Here is a 9,153-nt window from a genome sequence, read left to right as displayed (position 1 = left end):
TTATGGGTTTTGAGTACACCAAGGCATATCCAAAAAACAAATTTCTTTATTCAGGGATACATTTCTTTAAACAGTTCAGCTCTTCCTGATCATATGAGCTCTATGGTTATGGTAATACTGTTAATAATAGGTATTTGGGCATAGCATGGCACAGGTTAAGTACTTATCCCCCCCCCTCAATGTTGCTCAAGGGTCACACATTTTCTCCCTCACTTCTGTGATTGAAGCCATAGGAATTGTTAAGGAAAGTACATGTTTTCTGTGTGCAACAATCAAAATTAAAGCTGACAGTTGGTTCTGAAAGGCAGAAACATACAAAAATTCACATCAGCAAACTCTTGTGCCACTAGCACTTACAGATGCAGCATTGTTATTTCAGCTGTGCTTGGTGTGCAGCATCTCAGTGAGTAAAGAGTTGCAGGGCAAATCTCCCAGAAGATGGCGCTGGTACAAATACTCCTCAACCTGCAAACTAATGCTACGCACTTCAGGCAGCCGAAGCAGCAGCTGGCCAAACTTGTCAGATTGTCCTGGATGACTGTGCTGGGTGTGCTCCATCAGGGCTCTGTTCACTCTCTCTTGAGTTTGCTCCACCTGCCTGCGACTCTGCACTGACTTCACATCTATAGAGAAAATGCATGCACATTCGTCATCAACACACTATATAAGCTCAACACCATGTAACATAAGAAAAAAACTAACTCCCCAAGTTGATGAAATTGCTACATTTTTATATCTATAACGGGTCTAATAACAAGGAAAAGCTCACCAGGGTTGAATAGTACCAAGTATTTTAGACAGACAAATTCATGTCTGTCAAAGTGGAGTGCCTTAAGTTTGGACACCAGGTCCTGGGTCCGTGATACCAGGCTACTCAATGTTGTTCCTGCCTGAGAGATGACAGTCGATACCTCAATCTGCATGAGAATGAGAGAACTAAAATTGATATATATGTGGCACCCAATTTAAATATGTTCAATACAAACACATTTTTAATGACTATAACAATTCAGCATTTAGTGCAGTTAATGGTAAACTTCACCTGTTGTCCTGTGACCAGATATATGCAACCCTCTTTGCCATAGGTCACCTGTCTGCAGAGGTGGTCCAGAACCAGCAGCTCACTCCAACAGCTCTGTAGCAGTACCATTTGGTCCTCCACCTGTGGAACATTAGAAGTTTATCTAAATGTCGTGACTAATTAAAGATGATGACCTATGAACCTCAGTCAGCATCGATTACATATGGATAAATGCCATACACCTGCTTACACAGCAAATCAGACATTTCAATTGCTATGAAAAGTTTTATGTAACATCATGTCCCATGATTTCATGATCTTCACCTTGAGCTCTTTGAAGAGTGCACTGTTCCTGGCCCACTCCACAAGCCCAAACAGAGTCTGGTCAGCCATTTTGCACATGATACTAAAAGTATTTAAGCGATCATGTTTGCCTCGGTTGGCCTGTTCTCTTTGCAGGCTGGCCAGGACCTTGGCACATAACTGACTCTCATCCTGCTCCCCCTCCAGGAGTTGGCTAAGGAAGTTGGGTGTTATTGTGGTTGGTGAGGGAGTGACAAGGGTTTGGTCAAGAACCTGGGTGAGAGGGGTGGTTGAGCTTGGTGTTGAGCATGGGGATGACTCTGGTGTGCTTCTTGGTCTGAATGAATTGTTGGGGGTTGGGTGAAATAGATAGTTTTCAGGTGCCGGGTTGTAGCTAAATGACATTTCTCCTTTCTCCTGGAGGTATACAGGGACAGTGTGATGGTACAGTCCAGAGTAGGGTTGGGGGGGAGGAGTAATCACCCTGTCTGTGTTCACTGTGCAGTCCAGAGGCATGGGTGCGCACGACTGCCCCATTCCAGAGGAATATATGTGGGACTGATGAAAAGTATCAGAGGACGATGGAGCACTTGTGTGACTGCCCCTAAGGTGAATGTCATTCAGAGCTGTGGGCCTGTGTGTTTGTGTAGTTTCCATCTTAATCCTGTAGGGAGCAGTATTTGCCTGGTAATACACGTTTTGCTGTTTCATCTGCCTGTCCCGTCGGTACAGAGGGCCAAATTTATTCCTGCCGCCTCTCATACGATCTGCTCTTACTGCTGTTGAAAGAACATAAAACAATGTTAATGGGTTTGGTCACTGCCAGAGATTATTAGTATTAAAAAACAGAAAATATGCCCACTACACTTTCAAAGATCAGATTAGCTCTGCAATATAAAGTCATTGTACATATACTGGGTCTTACAGGCAATACTTGCACTGGTTTATTACTTCTTAGATAAATTATATGGCAGAAAATAGCATGCACGTCAGTGGAATATAATGCATGTTGCAATGGAGCAGAATACATGTCCATAGGCATGTGTGTATGTTGATATGTAGGGGTTGGGGACTATTTACTGTACCTTCTCGCTTCATGCCCACTGCCAAACACTTCTGGAAGCGACAGGAAGGACAACGTTTCCTCTGGGAAAGGTTCATGGGGCAGTTCTGTCGTTCTGCACACATGTAATGCTTGTTATTCTGCACTGAGCGTTTAAAGAAACCCTGGAGAGAAGAGAGAGTGAAATAATATAAGCCTGTTGCTTTCCTTCTCTGCAAATTATGAGACTATTCTGATTGACAAACATAAAATATGCACCATCATAGCCTGAAAAAAAGTACTTTAGTTTTTGTAGGTCATAACTATGACTACTATTTATGGTGTGCCTTTAGAGACTATTTTTATGACATGGACTATCCCTAACCCTAGGATCGTCCCAATCCACCAATTTTACCTTGCAGCTCTCACAGGTGAGAAGTCCGTAGTGGTATCCTGACACTTTGTCGCCACACACAGGGCAGCTTTCATCTGACTCTGGTCTAGTGTGTGGCTCTGTCTTTGGCTCCTGAGCTGAGGAATAACACCACAATTAAAAAGTCAAATGCACAGTATGACACAATGTTTAGCTGACGAAGTTGGCCTTAATGGCACAGGTTGAGATTACAAATGCTGGTTGTTGATTGGAGATTGTCATGGTGATATGCCAAGCTGCTCAAAGCACATAAACTACGGTACATGTCCCTACTGGCTTAGGAGCAAATCATGTTCCAGCCCTCTTTCCTGTTCTCATTTTCTCTCCTCTATTTTTCTATTTTAGTTTTAATGAAGTAGATGAGATGCTAAAGGTAAGCATATGTCCTCCTCTGCTGTATTTGTTTTGTTGGGAATGATGAGCATTTGGTAGTAATACAAACAATAATACAACACCATATTCCAATTTTGCACCAATGCGAGTAATATAAAATAAACTTTAAATTGATAATATGTCCACCGACATACTGTCATATTTAAGCACCAAGTGGCTGGAAAACTGGAGCATTGTGCCATAAGTATGTCATACTGAGGTTTATTGGTCAGCTGTCTAGAGCAAAGTGAGCACTACATGACCATCCCTCTGTTGTAGACAGTCCCTTATCAATCGACTTGATTTTCTTGATCATAGATATGACGTTTACATAATTCCCAGAGATGACTGGCTGATAGGAACCAATCTCCCAAATGAAAAACCTGAACACAACAGTGAACCACTTTTACACCTTTTTCTTCTGTAAATGTAGATAATCACATGGAGCTAATTAAAGTCATTCATATTGAATAATATGAATGACTGACTATGAATATCAAAACATGTCTTTTGACAGCTTTACAACACTGTAAAATATTCTCTGGAACCTGCCTGTGAAGGCAGTATCTATCCATGGTGCACTTCCAGGTTGTACTCACATGTTGATGATCCTTCCAAAGTTAATAGATCCTCAGGGTAGTTGCCCGGATGGTGGACAAGAGCCTGGGGCTGCTGTGGGTGATAATCAGGTTGGTCCATTCTGGCTGGTGGGAAATGACCTCCACAGTTAGTCCAGTCTGATCTTCATTGTCAAGATAGGTGTTAAGATATCAGGAGACCAGACGGACACCGCAGGAGAGCCAGAGAAAGGCCAACAGGCAGCCCCAACAGCCCTGGTGGACTGATGGTTGTTTAAGGCCGTCAAGTGGACTTCGGTCTGTAGTGAGTGTCATAAAACCTCTCCTGACTGGCACTCCTATCCAGTCAGTCAGTCAGTCAGTCAGCAACCCCTCTAGGGTAGATAGTCAGATAGCCACCTGCTGGAATGTTACTGTACTGAAATCACTACGGTATTATTGAGCCATCCATCCAGGATGAGATAACCGATAAGATAAGAGTTTACTAAAGAGTGCCATTAAACTGCAGCCATTCAGATTTCATACATTAGTTTCATTAATTTTCTGTATTGTAGCATTACAATTTATGTAGTGGTAGAAGAAGTACATAGATACCAGTAACAATGTAACAATGTACAAATATTTAAATATGAGTAATGGTCCTTCATTCAATGTTATCATATACAACATTATTAGATTAATGTTGTTAATATTAATACATCAATTAGTAAGTAGCATTTTCTTGTTGTAGCTCACAGCTATTGTTTGGGCCCCTCTAAAGGGGTTGTGATGTCTTTTCATTGTGAAAGAAAAACAAAAACACATACAAATGTGTAAAAAAAAGACCCTTTTAAGTAAACTTTGCTTTTTTGTGAAATATTGGATAACATCTGTGGGCCTTGAGTAGTTATTTAAATTAAAGCATATGAGATGTTTAGAGAGGAAATCACCCTTTTGGTAAAAATTTTAATCTGTAAAGTAACTTGTAATTGTAGTTGACAAACAAATGTAGAATTATAAACATGTTCCTACAAAATGCGGTGTAGTAAAAATATTACAAAGCAGCAAATGGAAATACTCAAGTTAAGTACAAAAACTTCAATATTGTGCTTAAATACAGTGCTTGAGTAAATGTCTTTTTTACTTTCCACCAAAGATTTAAGTACTGTCCCTCTAGGTACACATCAGTTGCTCCTTCTTTAATAAACATCATCATTTATTTAATTCATATTAATAATGCATCCAAGGAAAGCAAAATTAAGTATGATTTTTTTTTCTTTTTTCAGTGTGCAAAATCAGACAGGTAACAGACTGTGATTATATTGTCTCACATTTGCCAGCCGTGCTCAATATGATAAGGTGCCATTTTACAGTCCGAATGGCACAGGCTGCTTTGATGAAGCTCATGGTGACGTCAAAGTGATAGGGCAGTTCAAGGGTGGATGGTTATGACACCTGCACATTAGCTTGTAAATGGATTATGAAATTCAACTATAAAACAGTCTCTGTTATCTTCACCAGTCTGTTTTATATCTGCCACTTGACACTGTCTCTATTCCTGCCCACTTTTAGAATATGAATCTTCATCAAGTGAAAAATATTCAACAAATCCTAATGCATGTCACTGAAAGCTGTTAATGCTGGGATGAACTGGCTTTCTGTAGTTGTGTAGTGCTGTGAGTAATGGTCTTGCTGACCTTTGTACTGGCATCTAGTGGTGTTACAGAATGAAACCAAGGTGGGATTGAATCGCTCTTTGCAAGCCACATTTAATATTGAACCAGCTGCTTTAGACACATTTTAAGGCAGGTCCAAGAGGTTTTTGATTGGTTAAGAACAACGAAAATAAATGATTGCAAATAAGAAACTTTATTGAATATAACAGAAAAAGATCAGACCAGCCAGTGGGCACATCATCACAAGTAATATGTGGGGTTTTCAATTCGAGAAATAAAATTGGTGCTCTCACTGGCCAGTTATTTAATTGCCACATTAAGACTTGAAGCAATGTCCATCTACAACATATACAGCTCACCATATATACTGTCAGCTCTAAGTTGTTGTTCCACAGGGGTCACAGTATTCAAGACAAAATAGAATACTCCAATTCCTCGCTGCTGGGACAGACCGGTTCATCCTCAGCGACAAACCAGACCTCATTATGCCTGTTGAACATCGTCATTGGACTGCGAGAAACACATTCACAAACACACAAATATAGACACACAATAAGTTATTGCAAAGTCATTATCATTAATCATTTGTTTTTGGGATACAATCTGATTATCACTGAGAAAAATACCTGTTATATCCAGCAGCATAGTGGAAGCCTCTTTTGTATTCTGCACTAACTGAGTTGAGAGCAGAGGAGAGACTCTTAGCATTGTTAGAGTCAGACATGGATGTCATCCATCCCCCGTAGCTCCGCACATACACCTTCGTGTCTGGCATCTGCTCGATGTACACCTGTAAGCCAGTAAATTTAAATTTGAAATTATCTTCCAGAGCTTGAGATAGACTTGAATGAAAAATTAAAATGAAGCTTGATGTGTTTTGCTTGCCTTATCATCAGTAGGTTTGGGTGGATTCATCTGATGGTCAGCTGGCAGCAGGAAACTCATTGTGTACACACCCATTTCCCAGAATCTCTTGTCAACCATTTTCACAAGAACAGGAGCTGTCATGTCAATCTTTTTTCCTAGTGGTAAATAAGAAAGATTTTTTGGTTTAGAAAGTTTAAAACAATCCCAGATAATATCAGCAAGTTGAAAGTACATAACAAACATTAAATCCATATAAATGGCATAAGAAAACCTGAGTATACCATTGTTCTGACTTTAATATTTAATAGAATATTAAACACACACACCATTCTCATTAGCACCGGTGATGTACTGAAACAGTCTCCTGAAGGCTCTCATTGATGCCATCTCCATGAAGAAGGATGTCTCCTTGGTTGAAACCCATTTCACAGACTTGTAGTGACGGACCTGAACAAACATGGTGGAATAGGCTTTTTGAAAAAGTCTCTTGGGCCAGAAATGTGGCAAGGTTTCACTCTTGTTCAGACACACTTACCTCATAGTCTCCAGTCTCACAAATGAGATCAAACAGGAGACACTGTTGTGTCTCAGTACAGAACTCCAGGCTAGAGGAGTTTCTGTGAAAAGAAGGAAGAAGATGGCAGATACATACTGTATATTGCATCAACAACATATAACAACTTAACACATCATATACACATCAATGTACTTCATGAACTGACTAGTGTTTTTACTTTTACTCATTTTCCTCAAATGCAGCTATCTACTATGAGGGAGGATTAAATTCAGGTTTCTTACCCAACTCTGGCCTCAGCTGTTACCAACAGCAGAAATCCAACAAGCCCCGAAATAAAGATCCTGAAAAACATACATTTTTACTCAGCATTAAGCAGCAAAACTTTTTTTCATAAAACATGTAGGAACCACGAAAATGATAAGGATTTCAATTCAGTGTATTTCATTTAAGACAATCTGGGAATAAAAAAATGTACTTACATCCTGACAGAGTGTTGGGTTCCGTGTTTTTGAAATTTGGATCTGTAAAGTCTGGTGCGAAGGAACTATTTATCCCAACTTGAGTTATGAAAGAAAAGTTGGCCACTCCCTGAAACCATAACGCGAACCAGACAATGCACTGTCATGACCAATGGGAACTCAAAGAAAATGTAAGGGAATCTGGGCAGAGTTATGAAAAAACAAACAAAGGCACATTTAACTCCATGTGTCCATTTACACGCTTTGCAACCTAAGCCACCACAGCCTAAAATGTCTGTAATGTAGATGTTCAGGTTTGGACTTCTTTATGCTAGAAAGCTGACACAGTGTTAGGCACAATAAACAAACTTAACATTTAACACAGTCCACTGCAACAAATACCTGCATGAACTAATGTGCAATGTTACATTCTGGCTGAAAATGCATTCTGCTATAAACTACCAAAGCTATTTTGTGTAGATAATTGTGTGCATTCTGACTGTGAGAAGACATAAAAGTGAGTGTTGAGCCAGGTAACCCTCTCCTGCAGGCTGCAATATACTGCAGGTTCTTTATTGTCATCACATTGAGAAAATGTAGAAAAAGAATGATTTTTATTGACTCTGGCATCTTTTTTGGGATTTTCCTAAATACTGGGAGCATATGCTATTTTTGTCTTTTGCTACTTTGTGCCAACCTTGCACTGGAGAATTGTTTACTCTGAATCCTGGTCATCCTTAAAATGAAATCTTAAAGTGAAATGCATAAATAAACATTCTGACCTATTTGTTGATGTTGAACATTATATCAGATGTTGCTCATTGTTAACAGTTACCCGTCATACCAACAAACAAGTACATGTGATACCAGAAAGAAAAAGGGAGCACGTTGTGACTTGTCTCTCCCTGTTAATCAACTGTCTCTTGATTTTCTGCACTCTGTTCTTGGCACTCTGTTCTTTCCCCCTCTGGCTCCCTATGCCAATAATTACAAGAAGTGAACAACAAATAAGGATTCACACTTTTTTATGTTATATAACAAATTAACAGCTTAGACAGATGGTGCTGTTACAAAAAAAATCACATGAAGCACTGGGTTATGTTGTAAGTCTCAGAGTAAAACGCCTAGTTCCCACGCAATATTATATACCAGCACATTGTATTGAATGTCGTAAATGACTACCCAGGCTTGGTCAAACTGAAATATACAAGACGCTCAGACAGAAATGATGCATGTTAACATTTATGTCACTAGAGAATTACTTACATTGTACCTTTTGTTAGCACAGTCCACATGATACCTTTTTTGTACCTGCAGAACATCAAGTCCCTGGAGTTTCTTCCCATTCTAGTCACAACTGTGGTCCTCGCATTCAGCTTCAGAACAAAAGGTCCAACGATCACACCCATATGTGCGAGCTGTGGTGCATAATTAAAATTAATCACATACGATGGTATTTGCTAGAGTTTATTGTGAAATCCAGATGTGTTATAACTGTTTTTGTTTAAGGATGTGATACTTTAAATTATAATTCTCAGAATTTTATTTAAAGTAATTGCCATGACTAAAACACAGTAAAATAACAGACATTAAAATGAAACACTCTTTTCCATTTATCATTAAAAAAACAAATCTGCTATTTCTTTAATGCTTGAAAAACAATTTTGACACAGATATTTGTTGTAAGTGGCGTGAATGAACAGATGCCTTGAATAAAAAGAAAATGCTTGAAATTGTGCTATCATCAGCACATAATTCAGCACCTTGATTATAATGCTGTCTTAACCACTGTACATAATGTCACAATGGAAAAACCCATCCCACCCTCACCTCTTCAAGCCCAGTGAAGGCTTATTATCACTTTTTGTGAATAAACACTGAGCATGGGTAATGTTATTGTAGTGGAG

The 9,153-nt window shown here is 39.3% G+C and overlaps 2 protein-coding genes across 2 annotated transcripts; both read right to left on the bottom strand.

Annotated features, from left to right (window-relative positions):
* Positions 1 to 28: 28 nt before the first annotated feature.
* nr5a5 (nuclear receptor subfamily 5, group A, member 5) lies at positions 29 to 4,020 on the bottom strand. Its single transcript, XM_053339185.1, has 7 exons — positions 3,771 to 4,020; positions 2,782 to 2,897; positions 2,410 to 2,551; positions 1,346 to 2,103; positions 1,043 to 1,162; positions 770 to 917; positions 29 to 623 (listed from the first exon to the last, which is right to left on the bottom strand). Exons 1-7 carry the CDS (start codon positions 3,868 to 3,870, stop codon positions 376 to 378), a joined length of 1,632 nt encoding a protein of 543 aa, XP_053195160.1. The 5' UTR covers positions 3,871 to 4,020; the 3' UTR covers positions 29 to 375.
* Positions 4,021 to 5,693: 1,673 nt separating this feature from the next.
* On the bottom strand, positions 5,694 to 8,655 carry soul5 (heme-binding protein soul5). The gene is made up of 7 exons (XM_053338907.1): positions 8,558 to 8,655; positions 7,070 to 7,129; positions 6,807 to 6,888; positions 6,598 to 6,718; positions 6,290 to 6,426; positions 6,031 to 6,194; positions 5,694 to 5,914 (listed from the first exon to the last, which is right to left on the bottom strand). The coding sequence occupies exons 1-7, from the start codon at positions 8,653 to 8,655 to the stop codon at positions 5,812 to 5,814; spliced, it is 765 nt and encodes a 254-aa protein (XP_053194882.1). The 3' UTR covers positions 5,694 to 5,811.
* Between the last annotated feature and the right edge of the window lie 498 nt (positions 8,656 to 9,153).

Source organism: Scomber japonicus, chromosome 18, assembly GCF_027409825.1.
Source record: "Scomber japonicus isolate fScoJap1 chromosome 18, fScoJap1.pri, whole genome shotgun sequence".
Lineage (NCBI taxonomy): Eukaryota > Metazoa > Chordata > Actinopteri > Scombriformes > Scombridae > Scomber > Scomber japonicus.
The sequence above is the reverse complement of the archived record's forward strand: the minus strand, read 5'-3'. Positions and strand labels throughout refer to the sequence as shown.